The sequence below is a fragment of the Bicyclus anynana genome, chromosome 17, assembly GCF_947172395.1.
Source record: "Bicyclus anynana chromosome 17, ilBicAnyn1.1, whole genome shotgun sequence".
Classification (NCBI taxonomy): Eukaryota; Metazoa; Arthropoda; class Insecta; order Lepidoptera; family Nymphalidae; genus Bicyclus; species Bicyclus anynana.
In genome coordinates this window covers 5,863,841-5,886,398 of record NC_069099.1, presented here as the reverse complement: position 1 = coordinate 5,886,398, position 22,558 = coordinate 5,863,841, and the positions used below count along the sequence as shown (strand labels likewise).

Sequence of the window (22,558 nt, the reverse complement as noted above, 5' to 3'; positions counted from 1 at the left end):
TTCCAATAATACACTGTAATCTTGACAATGACATTTGAATGTAAATAAAATTATTGCCAAAAATAATCCAATTATTGCTGGACTGGGAAAGAAAACAAATCTCTATTTAGTATTTATCTAGAATTTAAAATTAAAACGTATACGTAAATGAAAAGTTTTAAAAGAGCTGGTTAACACGCAAAATATTTGAATAGTTTATAAAATAATTACGTTTTACTAAAATGCTGAAAGTATTACGAACACCGAACGCCTTAATAAACTTACAATCGAAAGTTAAATTTCCAGAAAAGTTCAAAGGTACGATAATAGAAAAATGGGCAAATTATTGGAAAAATCTGTTCATTGATTACCGACAAATGCTGCAAGATTTGCGGAGCGATATGCAAGAAGATCCAAAAAAGGCTTTGAAATGGACTGCAGGCATTGTGACATTGGGCGCCCTGGCTAAAAATAATCCAAACGAATTAGATTTTAAAGATAACATGAAACGTATCACGAATGAGGTGATACTCGTGAGTGAGGAATGTAGGCACCCCAAGTCTGTTGAACATTTGCAGTATTTACAGCAGTGTTACAACGAAGGCGTAATCAAGTACACAACTTTAGGAATCGTATCCTTCATGTACACTTCCAGTTTGAAGGATTCGTGTGACCTGTACAAAGCTCACTGTTCATATTTAAAACCATCATATTTCAGTATATTCTCAAGAATTGTGGATGTCGGCTTTATGGGCAAGTGGTGGAATCTTCACATAAAAACAACAAACTATGATGTTAATGAATGAACTGTTTATCAATAATAAAATATTAATTTTAGACTTTATTAGAGAAATAGAGTTCCTTATTGTGTTAATACCTGTTTTTTTTTAACCAATGCTATCTCACCAGCTACATGATATAATTATCATAAGCCTGTGAACTTTTATTGCTGGGCATAGGCCTCTTGCATGGTCTTCTACACACCAGTCTATAGCAGCCTACATCTAACAGCTTGGTGCAACCCAATGGGCTATTTGACAATGGAAATATGCTACAAAATATCATCCTATCTAGTTTTAGAGCAAAAAATCATGTTTTGCTTTATCATTTAAAATACTAGTGGATGCCCATGATTTACCCTGCATGGAATTCAGTTTTTTACAAATCCTGCGGGAACCATGAATTTTTCTGGAATGATTGGATGATGATGATGATGATGAATGGATGTTGTGTTAATCCAGAGTAAAATCTATTTCCATTCCTAATTGCTTAAGTAGCCGCAGCGTAAAGAACAAACATACTTACACACACTAACTTTCACCTTTATAATATTAGTGTGATAAAATTTTTGAATTAAAATGTTGTAGAAGTAATATATATATTATATATTGAACCCCCTAGTTCAATAACATTGTGATGTCTGGTGTGAGGGTATCAGGGCAACAACTTGCAAATTTATACTTCTTTGTGTCCCACCACCAGTTTAGTTTTATAACACATTGAGCTACAGTGCCATGTACAAGGTTTTTAAATAAGGTAGGCACTATAAACAGGCTGAAAATTTTTGTATGTAATAAATAATTACAATTGTAGTGGGTCACCACTCACTAATGGGCAGGCAGTGCATTTATTCATGTATGGTGGTGTGTATCCTAATTCAACAGTGGTGCACCCCACTGTTGAACTATGATTGTAACTTTGGTTTGTCTGAATTCTTCTAATTTCTGGTTGATGCAGAGATACTCAAAACAGCTGAATCAATTCAATATCCTACTGAGCTCATACTAAGTTTAATTATGCATGTATAGCCTTTAACTAATTACATTAATGTAAAATTTTCAGATTGTTTAAAGATATTTTTCAATACTTCAACAGTACACCTCACTTTGTCTAGCAAAATTCATGATAATAATCATTGAGACTATGCAATGATTGAGATGTGAAAGCATAAACATTCACAACATTCAAATTGAGCACCAATAAATAGTTCATCAAACTCCATTTCATAATCAGTTTTAAGCTAATGGGCAAAAATTAGAAAACAATGGGTATTAGAATGAAAACAATAGTTCTAGAAGAAAATGATTGTATTTTTTTTCACTAATGATATTAAAACAAATAAGGTATAAAAACTAAGAACTTCTCACAAAACATATCTATATTCATGCACAAGGTTTATCCTAAAATGCAAATCTAAAAACATTACCTCACTAAGAACCACAAAAATACTCTTCAAATATCACTCAACATAAACATGCTATTTTAAATTGATTGAAATTTAAACATATTGAAAAATAAAAACTCTTTTCAGGAGCAGGATTGAGTCCAACAAATCAACATATTGTGACTTTCATCCAAAAATAAATGAGCACAAAGCTTACAATTTATTTAAACTAAACATTATAAACAATTAACAATATCAGCAAAAAAGAAAAAAAAATATAAATAATATTAATCAATCATGGTTGTAAAATGGTGTTTAATTTTTCTAAAATAATCTTCGCTTTGTGCTTGTTGGTTGCTAATAAAAACATTATTATGAATTATTATACATCTAAAACAAACTTTATCACATCCGCTATAATAGAGAAAGAGTTACAAAAATATAATATTAATGAAATTATTGACATTGAAACAAAACTCAGTTCCTGCTAAAAAAAAATAATCTTGTTGATTATTATGTAGGTATTAAAAGTTTATACAATTTGTAAGTCTCAAGTAATATAAAATGGCAAAAATATGCAATACACCATACCTAATTTAAATAGTTTGCCTTCAACTGTACTAATTTCAGATTGGAGAGCTATGATGGCCAGACCTGCGTCATTTTATAAAAGCCGAAAGTTCCTCAGTACATTGTCCTAATACCGGTATGTATGATAAAACTAAATTGATTGGTGTTTGATTTTGGAACAACCTAATGGCCTATCCACTAATTGGTCTTGATTAACCACTTATTAAAATAAACATCAAGTCAAATAAACACCACATTTCATATTCTGTAAAGCCCATTGCTCCCAAAAGTCAATGTCAACTGGAAAATGTCATCTATCGGTACCGGATGACATTTTTTACCTATAATCTGTTTTGATCAGTTAGCTTTAAATAAAGAATTTTCAAGAAAAAAATTAAACAACTTCAAAGAAATCATGCTAATATCTAGTTGATAAATTTCGTATTTTACATCCACTATCATAGTCAAAGTTAGTGAATTGGCGAATTCCTACCTTCTAAAGGTACACCATGCTCAACTCCGTAGTTGCCTACCGTAGATAATAATAATAATAATAATTAATCACAATAATTACTTAGCTATGGTAGAAGCTTGTGCTGACAAACTTTCAGGTTTTATAAAATGACAAAGGTCTGACCCACACAGGCACTTTAGTCCATTTAGAAACAATATAAAAATATCACCTCTATGTTCTATCAAATGTAACTATCAGTTTATTTGTTTCTGCACCAAATTAACTCTCTTAACTGTTGTATATACAGAAAACCCTCGGAAACACACATTATATATATATAAAAACAAACATATTGCCTACTGTCTAGTGAAATACAACTATGCATATTTGGATGAAATGGCCGATTTTCATATGTGTGTAACAACAATAGTGTTATTTATACATTTTATTACATTAATAATTTTATATTATATACTGTCACAGCATTACAAGTGGCCCGTCTATTGTCAATATTAACTATTTAACTATCTTATTGGGTGTATTATATATTTGATCAAGTATATACAATAAATATAATGCTTGAGGCATGAACAAAATACCACGACTGAATAGGGTAGTTGACTCATATCAAATTTAATATAAACAATATTAATTTCGTGTGATACATGGAATAAGGGTCGGAAATATATCAATATTTTTTTTTTTCTATTCTTTACAAGTTAGCCCTTGACTACAATCTCACCTGATGGTAAGTGATGATGTAATCTAAGATGGAAGCGGACTAAATTGTTAGGAGGAGGATGAAAATCCACACTCCTTTCGGTTTCTACACGACATCGTACCGGAACACTAAATCGCTTGGCGGTACGTCTTTGTCGGTAGGGTGGTAACTAGCCACGGCCGAAGCCTCCCACCAGCAAAAAAATATTAATTAATAAAAGTTAAGGATTTCTTTTAAAACTTAATTTAAATATCACGTATTTTTTTAAATTAAAGACCATTAAATAAAAGTGTCAACTAGCCTATTCTATGAGACAATAACTATAGCTTCGCAGTCTTTCTAATGCAGATGTGCAATATATAACCGTAATATTGCAAATACTTAGCCCAAGCATTTATTTTAGGTACATAAGGCATAAATAAAAAATACAATATTTTATAGAAAAAATAAAAATCAATCCAGTAGTTTCGCTACAAACAAACAAACAGAAAAATCTTTTCCCTTTTTAATATTAGTGTAGATATGTATGTAGTACAGTGACCAATGCCAAGTATGTTTACAAAATCATAAAAGTGCTGTTCAGCAAAAACATGAATAACATTGTTTTTTTTTAAATTATTAATAAAATCTTAATATGATAAGTAGATTGTTATATCAAACTGGTAACAAGTTTAAATATAACTCTCTCCAATCTGTCTAAAAAAAAATAAATGCCTGAACCGAGTATAGTTTAAAGGTGATCGCACATCACAACAAATATTCCATTCGTAGTAAATTATAATGTGCAGTCTGCATTAACAATTTACAACATACATTTATTATCATACAAAATAATACCGGTTACGAAAAAAAAAAAGATACATCAACAATTTACATTCTATCACAATATTTCAGACTTTTTTTCATGTATATTAAAGTAAATAACAAATCACTAAACAAACTAGTTACAATATAATATGTTGTGAAGTCGCTTCACTTCTTTCTGGAGTTTTTTTTAACTTGTACTGCTTAGTAGCTTATGATAAAAAATATGTGTATTTAAATATTTATTAACTGTAATAAAAAAAAATAATCAATGAAAGGAAATGGTCCAATGTTTAATGAAGCCTAGGCCTGGTCATTGTACAGAAATTTAAATAAATATTAAAGTATTTTGAATTCAAATCTAAGAATTTACTTTTAATTCACAGAAAATATACATCTTCCCCAAGAAATGCACTACTAATACCTATAATAATGGCAGATAGATGTTGTTTTGACGTTTGTTAATAATTGCTATGAACAGGTTACTGCACAAGGTTTGTAACTAGGGTATGCACTACAGGTACAAATTGTACAAAATGGAAAATTCCTCCTCTAATACAGGTTAGAGGAGGAGTGTATTAGAGGAGAAATTTTCTTCAGGCTATCCATTGCGTCTGTGCATATATGACGTGCACGTCACTGGCCTTGAATGATCCATTCAATAAATTCTAAATTTAGATTAAGCAGATTGATAACACTCTAAAATGATAAGTTATATTTTAGCTGAAACATATTAGACTCGTCACTTGTCAAAAATGACATTTGACAAAAGATTTGTGATATCTCAAAAAAATAGGGAGTGCATTATTATATTCTGCATGTTATTTAGTTAAACTTAATCACTCATTATATTATTTTGAATAAAATCCCAGTCTTATTTATGATACACAGACCTGGCATGAAATGAACCATTCCTTTTTGACAATTTTCAAGTAATCACTAAAATTGTAGCTTAGCAATCAAACATTACAAATATACATACACAACAACAAATAACTTGCTCACAAAAAAACTACAACAAACAAAAATATTATGTATAGTATGATTATTAATTCCAGTCAGTAAAATGACATTTCTTGTCATTTCTTGTCATTTTACTGGCACTTGTCATTTTACTGACTAGTATATGACATTTCAATGAAAGTTACACTTGCAGTAAAATGACATTTCAGTGACAGTTGCACTTGGTCAGTAAAATGACATTTCTTGTCATTTTACTGGCACTTGTCATTTTACTGACTAGTATATGACATTTCAGTGACAGTTGCACTTAGTCAGTAAAATGACATTTCAGTGACAGTTGCACTTGGTCAGTAAAATGACATTTCTTGTCATTTAACTGACTAGTAATATGACATTTCAATGAAAGTTACACTTGCAGTAAAATGACATTTCAGTGACAGTTGCACTTGGTCAGTAAATGTCATTTCAGTGACAGTTGCACTTGGTCAGTAAAATGACATTTCAGTGACAGTTGCACTTGTCATTTTACTGGCTGGAATTAATCCTCCGACTTAAGAACGAATTTCTGTAATCATTTATGTAGATATATTTTAGTGCAACTTGATCTGAGGACCAACAGCTTCTAAAATGATGTCTAGGACCTCGAACCCTGGACCTTGTGATCCATTCATTCACTCCTGCATCTCAACTACTCAACTATCAAATCTTGAACAAACAATTTCGAGAAACAATTATACTGTAAAAGCAAACAAACAAAAATCTAAATACACAGAGTAAATGATGCATCCCTTAGTAGATAAACTGGGAGATTCTAACTGGTTAGCAGTAGTAGTAGTATAATTATAGTACAGTATTAATAGTATATTAAAGCAGAAGTATGTTATGTCCGTGATACTGTAGCATGTCTTCATAATCTTCCAAATCATCATCATCATCCTCGTCGTCGTCGTCATCGAAGAACATGTCATCATCTGCACAAAAAAAAATTGGTTTTACAGAATATTACACATATTATTAGTAGTTTTACATTTATAGTTTGACTCAGCGATTTTAATATAAGTATAATAATAATAATAATAACTGCTAATGGCTTGGTACCACCTTCAATGTGATCAGAAGGTAGCACATATGATGTTACTTTTCGCTTTTTAGTTTATTTTTGTGATTATGAAGTCGGTTGAATTTTTTATTTAAAAAGATTTTGGTATAGAGAATGAAAGTGCCACAGTACAGGCAATTTCGTAATTTTCATTTTCACACAAAATTACTGAACCGATTTTCATGAAAATTTAATGAGACCACTGTAGACAAGTATAGTTTTTCAAACAAAAAAAGAATTTTCAATATTGGTCAAGAAATGACGAAGTTATGAGGTAACAAACATTAAAAAAAAAATTCCCAAGAGCGTGCCATTGAACTCTTATAATAAAAAGGACGCACAATCATGTAGAAAATTTCACTTAAAAAGTGGCCAATTTTGCTTTGACAGTTTTAGAATTATTGGTAAAGAAAATTATAAAGGCCTTTAAATATAGTCCAATATTCAATAAAATCCCAAATTCAGAGCAAATTCAACCTTAACGATTGAGTTTAAGGTTGAATTTGCAAATGCGACTACTTGAATTGAGTGCCAAGAAGTAGTGTTTGGCACTCATTGAGTGGGGACGTTTTTTGGTCGCTGATTGTGCATCCACTTTTAAATAGGAGATCGATGCCTCCTCCTTTTTTAAGTCGGTTAAAAATAAAAAATAAGCGACCTTGGTCGAGGAACTCGTCGCTGTCGTGGTCGTAGATGTCGTCGTAGGAGCCGTCCGAGCTCTCCTCGAACAGCCGGTCCACGAAGTCCGCGCGCAGGTGCGGGTTGCTGCGGTCCTCCTCCAGGTTCACGGCCAGCAGCTTGTGGCTGTCGTACTCCTGGGGATTTGTTGACAAGTTCGTCATCACTATCATCATCGTCATTATCATCATCCATCATTTTTTTTAATTCATTACAAATTAGCCCTTGACTATAATTTATTTATTTATTTATTCGGAAGCTAATGTTGTATACAAAAAACTTACGACTAATTAAACATAACATTGTACAATGCAGCATTAAAAAATAATATGCTACATTGTACACCCCACTTACAGGCTAACTCAACATGCGTTTATTTTAATACAATTCTCAATTTACCATTAAAAAAAAACAAAAACTAAATCTACCTAACAACCTAAAAAAAACTAAAAGAATTTAAAAAATTGTAATTACAATAATTATAATGGGAATTAACAATAACCTCACCTGATGGTAAGTGATGATGCAGTCTAAGATGGAAGCAGGCTAATTTGTTAGAAGGAGGATGAAAACCCACGCCCCTTTTAGTTTCCACACGACATCGTACCGGAACGCTAAATCGCTTGGCGGTACGTCTTTGTCGGTAAGGTGGTAACTGACCGCGGCCGAAGCCCCCCACCAGCCAAAAATCATCATCATCATCATCATCCATCGTCATCATCATCATCATCCATCATCATCATCATCATCATCATCATCATCATCATCATCATCATCATCATCATCATCATCATCATAATCATCATTTCGTACATAGTCCCAATGAGGGAATAGGGTCTTAAATTGTTCATTTTCGTTCTACTAGATTGAAAATAATTTATCATATTTTATTGAGACAGAAATACATACAATTTAAATTTTTAATTATTTTTTTGACAACACGTGCCAAAACACTATCGGCCATGTTATGACGTCACGTAAGCCTTTAAACACTAAACCGTATAATAACAAGGCTGAGACAAGCAAACAATCGGGCATGCCTTAGTTTGACGTTTATTCCTTTTATTATTCCTCATTACAGTGACATCAAGTAAGATTGTTTGGAAAATTTTTAAAAATACATAAGTTTTAAATTAAGTTTTATAAGAAACCCTTTTTATTTCAATTAATATCGATTTATTTCGGAGCCTTATTTCATGTATTATACGAAATTATTATTGTTTATATTAAATTTGGTGAGTCAACTACCCTATTTAATTATAAATATATTGGCCAATGATGATTTACAATAAACCTGGCTGAGTTTGTTGTGAGCTCTTCTCGGACCAAGGCGCGTTTGGAACCCTCGTAACTTTAATTTTAAGTTTTCGAATAATTATTATCACCATTATCTTAAGTTTAATATTATTACCTGACGTTTAGAAAGAGCTGGTAAACTAAAGCCTATTTGAAATAAATGAATTTTGACTTTGAATTCCGACCTGTGGACTGTCGACGAGCGCGGCGGCGGTGCCGGCGAGGTACAGCGCGACGGGCCGCGGTCGCGTTCGCAGCGCGTCTGTCGCGGCGACTATCACTTCGCCCGACACGTTGTCGCAACCGCACGCGTCTATTTCCTGCGAGACAACATGGTGTATTACAATTATTTACACAATCACAGATCCATGGGGCAAAAATGCTCCAAACTAGTAGAATACAATCTGAAATATTATATTCTAGTAGTTTGTTCTTTGTTTTATGAAGGATGATCACTTGTTTATTTTGAAATTATATGGAGATGCAATACCTCGAGATGATGACACAACGCTAGCATGGTGCTAAAGGGCGTGGCGGAGAGATTCGAGTTGCCGCGCGCCGTCAGTTTGACCAGACACGACAGTCGCGCTGCGAGACTCGACTCTTCTACGATAGATGTATAAATTATGGAGATACAATACCTCGAGATGACGACACGACGCTAGAACGGCGCTAAAGGGCTTGGCGGAGAGGTTCGAGTTGCCGCGCGCCTTCAGTTTAACCAGATGCGACAGTCGCGCTGCGAGACTTGACTGTCCTATAATAGATATGTAAATTATGATGCAATACCTCGAGATGATGACACGACGCTAGCACGGCGCTAAAGGGCGTGGCGGAGAGGTTCGAGTTGCCGCGCGCCGTCAGTTTGACCAGACGCGACAGTCGCGCTGCGGCGCTCAGTCCCGTGTCGCTCAGCGCCGATAGGTACGACACGTCGAGAGACGTCAGCGACGTGCAGCCCGCGCACACCGCCGACACGGCGTCGTCGCCTACACCTGGTGGATGGGAACTGTCACTTGTAGGACTACTTCATCATTATCAGCTCATATTCGGCTCACTGAGCACGAGTCTCCTCTCAGAAAGATCGGGGTTAGGACTTAGTCCACCACGCTGGCCAAATTCAGATTGGCAGACTTTACATACCTAGAGAGTTAAGAAAATTCTCAGGTTGTTCTCTCAATGTTTTTCCGTCACCGTTTGAAACACCTGATAATTAATTACTTAAAAATCTTAAAGTGCACATAACTAAAAAGTTGGAGGTGCATGCCTCGGCCCGGATTCGAATCTACGTCCTCCGAATCGAAGGCAGAGGTCATGGCCACTAGGTTATCAGGTCTCAAGCAGGACTGCTTGTCAGAAATGAATTTTTTAAACTTTTGTGAAGTTTAAAAAATTGATTATAAGACTGAGATATTTGTTAGTGTTATATATTCATAATGCTGAAAAGAGATTCAGAACACTGTTACATATGATAGTAATCAATAGATAGTAAAACATCACTTATAGTCCGTCATGTGGCGTGCACTTCATAGATGCAAAAATACACTGCCTACCCTAAGGACTCATTACATACTTGATTGAGAAAGGAATTTTCTATTTTATACGATTTGTTCATATAGTGCTTACCCTAGTCATTGTGGATGCAACTGCCAGTCATCCAGTATGGAAGCAAACATGGTGGCTCTGACATTGAAATCTATCATTTTAGTGTGTAACGCTACTATTATAGAGACGAAAGTTTGTGTAAGTGTGTGTTTGTTCCTCCTTTGTGCTGCGGCTACTGAAGCGATTTGGCTAAAATTTAGTATGGAAATAAATTTTACTCTGGATTAACGTATAGGCTACTTTTCACCCCGGTATTTATAAATATACACTTACCAGGATGTGGAAAACTTTTCTTCGAATTGCACCCTGACACATTCAGTGATTCCAACAGCGTGCACGACTGAGCTACTGTCTTCAACACTGAATTAGAAATATAAATGTTTCTGCTCAAATTCAAAATCTTCAACTCTGTGAGTTTCGCTATAGATTTACACAAGGCGTCGTTCCCCGCAGGCATGTGGCTAGTGTCCACCGATGTGTACTCACTGAGCGACAACTCTTGGAGTTTTGACAACTTGCTGAGTATCAACGGTATCATTTTCCACATTGTGACCGGACAGACGTCCAATTTCAGTGTAGTTAGACTTTGTAGACTGTCCAATGCTGCACTCAACACTGTGCCTTGAAGACTGTAGCAGTTGTAGAATTCTAATGAGGAGAGTTTCGGTGGATTTGAACCAGTTAGAAATAGTCCGGTGACATGTGTATTGTTGGCAACAGTGAGATTTTCTATGCAGGAATCTTTTTTCACAAGATGGACTAGACTTGAATCTGTTACCTGGAAATAATATATCAGTCATATATTGTATATTGTGCTTGAAGAAAGCAACTATGTACTACTAACTGCCTCATTAGACCAATGGCTGATTATCAAATACAAGTAATAAGGTCAGGCTTATTGGCCTGACCAATGGAGTTGAAAAAATAAAGTAAACAAGTAATGTTGTATTAGACAATTGAGGATCTACTTGTTGGAGTTGCGAAGCTGAAGTGGCAATGGGCGGGGCACATAGTTCGAAGAGCCGATGGACTAGTAAAGTCATTCGCTACAAGGCATCGGTTTGTGATTGGCGCTTGCGGTGACGTGATATAATCACATCATTGCAAACGCCAATCACGCTGTTATCTCTATGAATGACGTCACTTGCTAATGTGTTGTGTTTCGACGGCAAAAAATTTACGTAGATATTTTTTCATTTGTATTAAATTTTTTACTGGTTATCATTCACGGGACAAAATAAAATATAACTTATAATACTTCCATAAAACGATGTAATAAAATAAAAGTTTAAACACTGTTTACAAAAGAGGCAAGTAGCCTATTTACTAAGCCAAAACCAAAAACAACTATTACCTTGTTACACGAGACAAATGTAAGACTTTTGAGGTTCCTGCATCCGTATATTAATGGATTCCAATTTTTTGTGTGCATCCCAACCACCTGTAAATAATAAAAAAGCAATTGAGTGAACAACTCAGTCATCAGTAAAAAAAGGTTTTTTTTTTTGTTCTTTGCAAGTTAGCCCTTGACTACAATCTCACCTGATGGTAAGCGATGATGCAGTCTAAGATGGAAGCGGGCTAACTTTCGGCTTCTACACGGCATCGTACCGGAACGCTAAATCGCTTGGTGGTAACTCTTTGCCGGTAGGGTGGTAACCAGCCACGGCCGAAGCCTCCCACCAGCCAGACCTGGACAAATTAAGAAAATCTGCCCAGCCAGGGATCGAACCCAGGACCTCCGTTTTGTAAATCCACCGCGCATACCACTGCGCCACGGAGGCCGTCGGGTCGTTGTTAAAACCTGCTTGCACTGATGGGCTACATTGAGCTTTTTTTATTTATTTTTTTTTTTTAAAAAAGAATATTTGCCATATGTTTTATAATATGACCAATATTCCCATTCCCCTCCAAGTAGTGGGGAAAGACTGTGCTAGGAGTGGGTACGACAATAGACCAACGGGGTGAGGATTGAACCACCACCCTTCGGTGATGAGTCCAACCGCTCTTACCGTTGAGCTATTGACGCTTAAAAGTCTCAAGAAGAGTCTCAAAAAGAGTTGGTCTGAAGTAGAGCAAACTCACCTTCAACTCCTCGAGGTTGGGGCAGAACTTGCCCACCGTGTGCGCGGTGCGGTCGTTGAGCGCCGACCAGTGGTGGTCGATGTGCAGGCGCAGCAGCGACTCGCCCAGCCGCAGCAGCACGCGCCGCAGCACCGCCGTCGTCAGCGTCACCGGCACGTGCTGCCACCACGACGTCTTGAACATGCGGATGCCTGCCGCACGGGTACTTCGTTGTAGGGTACCGTCACTACCACACTAGGGATGTGCGATGATAGACGAAAGAAAAAACATCGATGTTGGGATAGTATCGTCACATCGATGTTAACGACGTTTTTTTAACTATTTAAGGAATTGTTTCTGGATGGACTCAAGCCGTTGTGTGTATGACATAGTAGGGCGACCAGATGTTAGTAGCGTATTCAAGGGTAATTCGGACATACGCTACGTTTTTATGGTTTCAATATTATTAAAGTTGCGTGTTATTCGCTTTATGAAACCGAGTTGTTTGTACGCTTTGTCAGCTACTACATCAACATGATCATTCATAGAGAGTTTACTATCAACGCTTATGCCTAAGTCTCTAACAGTATTAACCTTAACAATTTGCATGTTATTAATCTTATAGTCGAATGCTATTGGGTTTATTTTACGACTCAGAGTTATGTGATGACATTTATTAACATTTACAATGATTCTGTTTCTGGAGTAATATTTAGTTAAGGCATCAAGATATTGTTGTAACTTTTTCATATTTTCTTGAGACGAGATTACATGAAGATTTTAGCTTCTGTTTGTTTTTGACAATACGAGCCAAAACGCCCGTCGGCCATGACTGTCTATATTTCAACTGTTTCAAAACGTCACTATAATAAATCCCATACAAACGGAGTTTGAAATTTAGTACATCAAATGTGTTAGTGACGTCACAATATGGACGACAGCATTTTTGACGTTTGAAAAATTTAAAAAAACACGTGATATTTATATAGAACGTCGATGTTAAGCTTTAGATTATGACATCGATGTTTTTCGAATATCGATAATGAAAATAAAACGACCTTCATATGTGATTCCTACGAATTTCCCGCCATACTCTCACATGATATGTATGTTAATAGGAACTACAACACACACGTGATGTTAGAGACTAGGGTTGTTCTGTAAGCCTAGCATGCACACCACGAGAGATTTTGTGAATTAAAATAACTATTAAAAAAAATATTGTACCCCTAAGAGGAAGTTTTTTTTAAAATATAATTTGAGTCATATTTTTGAAAAATGATTAGTGGTACTAATTATTATATTATGTATACAGAACATGCGAAAATTTAAAAAGAAGGGTATTAAATAGGGGTTGAATGTTTACATCGATTTTACGCGTATGAAATCGTGGGCGTCCTCAACACTAACTCTCACTATAAATTCTAAAACTATACTCACTCTGTAGGTATTCTTGAATCATATTCTGCCATCTTTTGCTAACTCTTTCAGATCTGATAAGATCTCGAATAGAAACGTACGAAAGAATGTGTGACAAACAATCCATGTTCAGTATATCCAGCATATTGTATGGTTCGTTGTCCTCCTCATTTACATCATTGATCTGAAAATTAACAATTTTTAGTCATTAGGATCTATTGTATAAGACTTATAGCTGGGCAAACTTCGTCCGTAACACACGGGGCGTGTAGCGATGAATGAAAAACCCACAACTGATGCACGTCACTTCCACTCACGATTTCGCACCCGCGCAGTATTTCCCCCCGTCGCCCGCATATCATCAGAGTGTCATCGACGGACTTGCCAAGCTATAGTCTAAGATCCGGCATCAGGAATATATACCCTCATCTGTTATTCATTAAATGAGATAATAATAAAATATGTGATGTAACAAGCAATAAATGAGAGGTAATTTTTACAGTGACACATTGCAAATAGGTTTCCTAGTTAAACTGCGGCGAAACAGATTTTTCATACAAAATGTAGGCAACCATGAAATAGATCAAAGGCAACCTAATACAGTTAAGTTGAGCATAAAATAAGCTTACGTTTGACATATTAGACTGTTTATATCCGGCAACCACACACTTGCAGTGTGAAATAATGCAACCTTTACTTTTTCAATTATTTTTTAAATTGATGGAAGGAGATTAAATAAATTAAAAATATATATCACTTAATACTATCTGGCAGCAATTTAACTAGGTAACGTACGAGTTTGTGCAATGTGTAAATTTGAATATTTTATATCATTTGTATCTTATCCCAAATAAATAACAGATGAGGATATATATTTCTATGCTCCATCTCATACTATATATAACTACTTGAGGATCAGTTTCACCACCTCCTGATTAGTGTGAGATAGCTTTGTCCTTGCCATCTGTATTAATATTATCAAGAGTTCAAGTTTGTGGTAATGTAGGGCTAATCTCTGGATCTACTCAACAAATTTTAAAAATTATCTTATCACTAGTAAGCCACATTGTTTGCGAGTATCAGGCTATATTTTATCCCCATATTCTCAAGGGAACAGGGAAACTACGTGGAGTCAGCTAGTTAGACATCAAGTAAGAAAGTGTCAAATCTTATTGTATAGACTACACAATACATGTTACGGAGAACCCTATTACTACATCCATAGAGTACATAATCGCTCGTCCATGTTGGGTTGTTTATTGTTTTGAGATAAGTGTTATTGCCTTGTTTACATCGAAATTCGTGGCAAGTGGCATTAATCAACAACAAGCGTGTGAACGTTTCCAGAACGGTCTACACGCATTCTGACGTTTACTTAGAAACAAAGTGGAGTGAACATCAAGTGTAACCAGCAATACAAGTGAACTATAGTGAACTCCGCTACGATTTTAGGACTACGAATTGCCTACATTTGGAAGTGTGTATTGATACTTGAATTAAGGAGTGGAATAAAGTCTTATACGAGTCACCAGGTGTTTCAATTCCAAATCCTCGAACCGTAGTTCGTAACAATAGCATGCATCCCATGTTGTGAAGACAAAATGGCAGATTGTCGACCAATAGCGCTAGACTATGTCCTTTTCTCATCGCGAGAAGCCTGAAGGTGGGGAAACTGGCCCTTAACACGCAGACACTGGTGTTACTTACTGCTTCTTCTTCTTTATCATTGTTTTCCGCTACAACAGTTACTGGCAATTCTTCTTCATTGTTACCTGAAAAAATATACCACGCTATCATTATAAAGGCTGTTTGTGTTTGTTATAAAGAATGTTTGTGTGTACAATGTATATGGCTTACCACCACGCTTAGAAAATTCTCAGGTATGCATGCAGGTTTCCTCATGATTTTCCTTCACAATTTGAGACTAATGATTTTTTATTTCTTAAAATACACATAACTAAAAAGTTAGATGCATGCCCCAGATCAGTTTTACACTGAGCAACTGTTGAGCAACTGTTGAGTTTCTTGCCGGTATCTTCTCAGCAGAACCTGCCTTCCGAACCGGTGGTAGAATCTTTACAAATAGTCAACTGACGTGTCAAAAGTGCTTGTAAACTGAGCCTACTTGAAATAAATGATTTTTGATTTTTTTTTTTAAAACTTATGCCCTTCAGGCAGAGGTCATATTCACTAGGCTGGTCATATACACTATAGATACGTAATTTTAAGTACTTTTATAGTCTGGCAAGTTCATTGATGACACTCCCATGATAAGCGGGCGACGGGGGGAAAGACTGCGCGAGTGTGAATTCGCGCGTGCGGGGAAGTGAGGTGCATCAATCTGGGTTTTTCATTCATGGCTACACGCCGGTCTGCTCGTACCATCGGGAGTGTTACGAACGAAGTTGTCAAGGTATGGTTAGTACTTTATAGTTGTAATTCTCTTACCAATCTCCTGTGTTGAACCACAATTGGGCATGTTGCTGCTACCATCCCTGAGATACACCTGCTGCGGGTTCCAGTTGATAACGCCGTTGGGGTCTTCAGATGGCTGATGCCAACTGTCGGCTGGTGATATCTTGAGACTTCGACCTCTTAACATTTTTTCGTGTGTTGGTGCTAGGAGAGCTCTGAAATACAATTTTTGGACACATTAATGTCGCCCTCTGAAATCTGCTGTCCTAGGCTGCAGCCTACTTATAATAATAATAATAATAAGCTTTTATTTTTCCCATTTAGATAGTACTTATCAATATCTTAAAACTATTCTAACTAATCTATATATTTATCTAAATAATTAATTATGTTATGTACTAGTTAATAATGGGCCCCTTCGGGTATAAGCCTCCTCCATCTTTTTCCATTTGTCCCTTTCTTTTGTGAGTCCCATCCAACCTTGGCCAGCCACTGCGGTAATGTCGTCCACCCACCTTCCTGTCCTTTAGCCTGCCAAGGTAGTCTGCCCATCTCCACTTAAGTCTTTGTGCATGGTCCAGAGCATCTGTGAGATTAGTTTTTTTCCTAATAATTACTGTTTATTTTGTCAGTTTTTTTTAGTTTCAAGATGCTCCTTTCCATTGCACTGGGGGGGGGCAACCAACTTAGCCTACTGGTAAATCCTCCACAGAATGGGTAACAGCTAGTCACAGTCTCACACCTCTCGCAATTCAAGATGCTAACAGTGAGTGTAGAATGGGCCTTGCATCTAATCAAAACATATACTTACTTGTGAGCGTCAGCTGGATTACTAAATGTGACAAAGGCGTAAGTAGGTACTGATGGCCTGTAGGGGCCCCTGTCCCCCATCCGCAGCCAGCAGCTCTTTATGAACCCGTATTGAGCAAACACACCAAACAGCTCTGCTCTAGTTGTCTGCAATAGTCAAAATTCACTGTTATAACATCATCATCATTAACAGCCAGTGGCGTGCATAAGCTTGTCGATCAGAGTATGCATCTGCAGAGTATGGTCTGTCATCTAACAGACCATGTTGATGTTTAAAATTATGTGTATATTCTCTAACAAAAGGAACCTAAATTACTTTGTCTGTCATTTAACTTAAATTAAGCCAAACTGACTTTTCAGAATAGTAGACTAATACATGTAGGATGATGAGAACTTTCTGATGGTTATGTATCACATATTTGAACCAGTGGTAGAATCTTTACAAATAGTCAACTGACCTTTCAAAAGTGCTTGTAAAGTGAGCTTACTTGAAATAAATGAATTTTGAAGCTGTCATTGCTAACAGCTCGAGCAATTGGCAATTTCAATTTTAATTCTGATCAGTAGCATTACTGATTGTGGGTGGGCGTTTATGCGCCAGACCAAGATAGCTCGAGCAGTCACTGGATGTCGTGCGACTTAACCACACTATGAAAAATCACAAACTGTCTGAAGCATTTGCAACAGCTACAGCGGTATGTACATACAGAAAGTCTGTAGTTCACTATGCAGTTGCAGATTGAAATAGCTGACTTATTTAAGCTGTACGCTCAGCCAGTTTTAGTGTTCCTGTGTAATGTAGCAAGGGCAATATCTAAGCCATTCCTTAACTTGGTTGTGTACACAATATGAAAGATAAGGAATTTATTTGACCATTGATGTGCACAATTAGGCAGTTAGTGGCAAGTAAAGTAGTTAGTATCAAGAACACAATGTATCCGGCGCCCACACAAAATAACCAAGGAATGCTAAGAATTTGTCTAATTTTTTCTTAGAAGGAATATTTATTAAGGTACTGTAGTTGTTAAACAAGCCTGCATACCATAATAGTTGATAGCCTACTCTGTAACTAAAGTGCAAAGTAGTTGTTTAAAGAGAAGGTACCTTCTATTTGTATTCAAATAAAGATACCACTATTCCTGTAAGAGGACAAGGACCATGTGCTGATATTATAATCGATAATCGTCGTAGACCAAGTATTTGGCAACCTACCTTAGGTGGCAAGTTAGAAACATACAGCTTCCTGATGGGAATCCCGTCTTCAGTGTGCGTAGGGATTGTCGTCCTTAATCCAAAGTGTGTCAAACTTAGATTTGAACTAATCGCAACTGAAAACAAATATTAATAACGTATCTGTAATTTATTAGAGACAAGACAAACAAATACGATGCGCATTGCGCAGGAATACGTACAAAGTTCTCGCCGGACAACGTTAAACAGTTCTGGATTGAAATATGCTTCATCTTCATCGTCGAAAAACATGGCCTACAAAAATTATATTTAGGACGGTTTAGAATTTCTGGCAGTAACAGTAGCAGCAATTTTTTAAACATGAAAAATGAATATAGAACACAGATAATTTTTAGTAAATACCACAAACGATTAATGAAATACTCATTACTCCACAACATAGAACTTGAAGTCGTGGAGTTGGAATGGAAGTTGGAACATAGAGTACATTAAATATATGGAATGGAATGAAATTAAAATTTTTAGAACTACTCTGTGGCTGTGCAAAACTTGCACATACGTACCATAGATTAGTAATAATGCAACTTTACGGTAGCCACACACGTTCAAGCAAAGATTAAATCACTTTGCGAAGAGTAATGCCTAGTTCAGACTACTTTAGTATTTTAGTCGAGTACGAACAAATTTTGGATTTACCGCCCAAAAATCATTCGTATTCGACTAAAATACTAAAGTGGTCTGTGCCGCTGTCATTCTGTGTTCAACATTTTACTTTTAATAAGTGATCTCTGAATAAATTTATTTGTTTATTTTATTCATTAAATATTTTTTTGTTTTTACTTTAACTAATAGCAAAGAGTAAATTAATTTAAAGTGTAATAATAGTCAGTGTACATTCATTAATCAATTCAATTATCGTTTATAATTTTGAACAAAATCATTCCTCAACCTCTCATTTATTTAAAAATTCGTATGTAGTGTGTTTAGAGAATAATAATGAGTGATGCTAAGAAAAGAGTTAAAAGCAATACCAAAACTGAAAACAAAACAAACAATGATGAGAAAACATCCGCAAAAAGACCGTAAGAAATTTTGTTTTGAATACCTTGCCTACTAAACTTCAACAGCTAACTTTTACAATAATGTCTAAAGCTTCTAACATTGTTTTCAGCTCCGTAAATAAAGGTTTACCATTACGAGTTATGTCGAGGATAGTGGTAATTATATCTCTGCTGATAATAGTTTACTATTCCTCCAAAGATACCTTTCGAACATTTGCAAAACAATCAGACCTTCTACCAGGGATAGGTCAAGTTGTGGAATGCTCCATGGACTATATAAAGGAGCTACACAAGTTTGAAGGTTGTGCTCCTAGGGACTGCAAGAGATTTGTCACAGATAAAGTGGTTTCTGTCAGAGAAGTAGAGGAATTGTTGAGAATAGCTACTAAAGGTTTGAAGTATGGTGGTTCATTTGGTGGCGCTTCTATATTGGATCTGCATAGTGGTGCCATGTCAAAGGGTCAGCATTTCATAAATATATATGAAGCTGCAGATTTGAAAAACTTGTTTACACAAGAAGACTTTAATGTTATCAGAGTAAGTAAATTATTAAATAACAACTAACATGAAAAATAATCTGCTCTGTGTACAGTTGAGATCCAGTTCAAAGTTGTTTTTATAATTGCATATTTTATGTATTTTTGTTACATATTTAGTACTTTTTTTTTTTTTTTGAGAAAGAATACAATAGGGAACTTAAGCTAACTTATCCTAATAACTATACAAATCATGCCCACGTGGAATGGTGGCAAGAATACTGGCTGCATTTCCGCGCTGGACAGCCAGGCTGATCCTTTGCGCAAAAAATGAGCCAGCCCTTCTGTCACCAGTCGAGGCAACTAGCCGCGGTGAAATGGTACGGAAAAATTTTTTGGCACTGCGACTCCATGGCCCAAGGGTCTCCACGGCAAAAGGTACAAATATGTAACTCTCTGTCAGAGAGGCATATTTGAGCCACTTACCGGTTTCAGCTTTTTCTGCTGCGGCTCCCGGTCTTGATTCTGTCTCCCTGATATGACACGGTGCTAATGTGTCGACGCATGTAGCGTCCCACATTAGGGCCCGCCCCATTTCCCAGGGAACCAGCGTCAATCCATCAGGTCTCTTACCATCATCCCGACTGATTCCTAACGGCTCGATTAGCGCAGGAATATTTATGGTGGCAAGAGCCCTTTTTATTATGTCATTAAGAGAGCCATGCCGAAATAGCCTACCGCCACTCCTTTGGCATGAAAGCCCGTGGATTCCAAATTTACTAACCTCTTTCCCACATGGACATTTGTGCTCTAAGCACAATGGTGTACCCAATCTGAGTCCTAGAGCCACACGAAAACTTTCATTGTCTAATAAAGTGCCAAGATTTTTCGATGGCAAGGCATGGAGCCAATACCCAGATTCCTTTTCGGATAATGCTAGAAGCCTGAAGTACTTTTTAATATTTTTAATCTACTTTCTTTAATTTTTCAGATTGTAAGAGATAAAATAAAATACAGTATTGCTCATCATTTTGGTGTTCAACCTGATAAAATATATTCAACTCACCCAACATTTTTCTCAGAAATTAGTGATAAGAAGGCTTTTACAGAACATGATGAATACTGGCATGCACATGTAGACAAAGTGAGTAACTACAAGTTTAAAATGAACTGAACTCAATAAACCTTAAAATTAATTTTGGTGCTAAAATCAAATCAGTAAACTTGATAAAAATGTGTAAATGCTTGATGTAAAATTTTTGTCTATTGTTCATTCATTAGATGGAATATTTTCTTTAATTTGATCAATTTCTGCTGTCACAATGTTTTGTTTAATATTACTATAAAGGTGATTCTTATGTTAAGCTTAATTGATTAATTGTAATTTTTAAATATATTTGTCTAATTTACTTAGTGCTTGAAGAAGTTCTTTTAAGAAATAATCTTTAAATTTGTTTCCAGGTAACTTACAAGTCATTCCATTACACAACATTGCTTTATTTGTCAGATTATGGTATAGACTTCAAAGGTGGTAGGTTTGTATTTATAGATGAGAAGATAAACAGTACTGTTGAGCCACGAAAAGCAAGGTTAAGCATGTTCACTAGTGGTGCGGAAAATACTCATTATGTTGAAAAAGTCACTTCTGGAGTGAGATATGCCATGACTATTCCATTTACATGTGATAAGAAATATGCTATAGAAGATCCTAGTATTAATAAATATAATAAAATACATTCCAATTAAAATATTTTATCTTGTTTAATCAATTTGATTGTTTTTCATTTCATGTCCCACATCTCCTACTGCAAGGCTAGAACTCTCAGCTAAGGTGGGTCTACCAGACTCCAATAAATCTGCAACAACATTGATTGGCAAGCAGGGTGTTATGTTTCCTATTATTAATATAATGCTGGCCCTACACGGCGACGGGAAATCGCCGGCCGGCAGTTTTAATACTTGGATCGTAGATATATATTCCTTATAGACATCTTTCTCTTGAACTGAACCCTTATTTATTCATCTGAGGTATCATATATTCGCTTAATATAATTCAAAAAGTAAATTAATCGAATAATATTATTGTTATTGTTCCTATTATAAGGTTAGAAGATTTTTTAATGCAAATGTCATAGTGGGGCCACCATCGCAAGTGTCTTAAACTTCAACCAGGCTAATAAGTAAAACGAGTAAAACATTTTTTTTGTTTTTGCGGAAATGAGTCTATTAGATTCAAAAACATAGTCCAGTTTGACAACTTTTGAGAAATTCATATTTTTATCACTAATCGTAATTGGATTAGCTATAGTACTAAAAGTGCTGATGTATCTTTTAAATGAATATAGAATATTATTTTTTTAAGCTTTTTGAGTTTGCTGGTTTTGCTTCAAACACCAACGGACTAAGTTGGTTTTGTTGCAGACAACCAAGTTTCAACGTCTTTTTTATGGGAATGAGCGGTTTTAGGTCTATTTGGTATTTTTAAACATATTCTATCTATTTTGTCTATAGATTTTTGTACCATAGATAACTCATTTTGCTTCATTTGCGGACCTTCTAGTTTTTGAATCTAGTAGATTAAAATAATGTTGCTGCTTACTCAACGTTTTCATGTATGTGCTATGAGGATTAGTCTCTCCTTGGAGTATATATTCTTTGCACGCACGGATCCATAGATATATAACTACCAGATGTAGCCCTAAAGTGACTTTGGATTCTAGAGCGTGACAGGCATATGTCACTCGGCTTTTATTAAATAGGGACACGAGATTTTTTTTTGTCACTTTCAG

At 35.7% G+C, this 22,558-nt stretch overlaps 3 protein-coding genes across 3 annotated transcripts; 2 read left to right on the top strand and 1 right to left on the bottom strand.

Annotated features, from left to right (window-relative positions):
• Window positions 1–45: 45 nt before the first annotated feature.
• Window positions 46–853, top strand: LOC112045560 (mitochondrial import inner membrane translocase subunit Tim29). The gene has a single exon (XM_024081789.2). The coding sequence runs from the start codon at window positions 222–224 to the stop codon at window positions 783–785; it is 564 nt and encodes a 187-aa protein (XP_023937557.1). The 5' UTR covers window positions 46–221; the 3' UTR covers window positions 786–853.
• A 1,195-nt stretch (window positions 854–2,048) lies between these two features.
• On the bottom strand, window positions 2,049–18,699 carry LOC112045569 (uncharacterized). The gene is made up of 13 exons (XM_052886457.1): window positions 18,454–18,699; window positions 18,254–18,369; window positions 17,043–17,188; window positions 16,265–16,446; window positions 15,524–15,588; window positions 13,838–14,000; window positions 12,419–12,609; window positions 11,688–11,774; window positions 10,607–11,111; window positions 9,518–9,723; window positions 8,914–9,048; window positions 7,413–7,569; window positions 2,049–6,626 (listed from the first exon to the last, which is right to left on the bottom strand). The coding sequence occupies exons 1-13, from the start codon at window positions 18,521–18,523 to the stop codon at window positions 6,520–6,522; spliced, it is 2,130 nt and encodes a 709-aa protein (XP_052742417.1). The 5' UTR covers window positions 18,524–18,699; the 3' UTR covers window positions 2,049–6,519.
• Window positions 18,700–18,977: 278 nt separating this feature from the next.
• Window positions 18,978–21,538, top strand: LOC112045554 (2-oxoglutarate and iron-dependent oxygenase domain-containing protein 3). Its single transcript, XM_024081781.2, has 4 exons — window positions 18,978–19,314; window positions 19,404–19,830; window positions 20,761–20,913; window positions 21,231–21,538. Exons 1-4 carry the CDS (start codon window positions 19,229–19,231, stop codon window positions 21,513–21,515), a joined length of 951 nt encoding a protein of 316 aa, XP_023937549.1. The 5' UTR covers window positions 18,978–19,228; the 3' UTR covers window positions 21,516–21,538.
• Window positions 21,539–22,558: the final 1,020 nt, after the last annotated feature.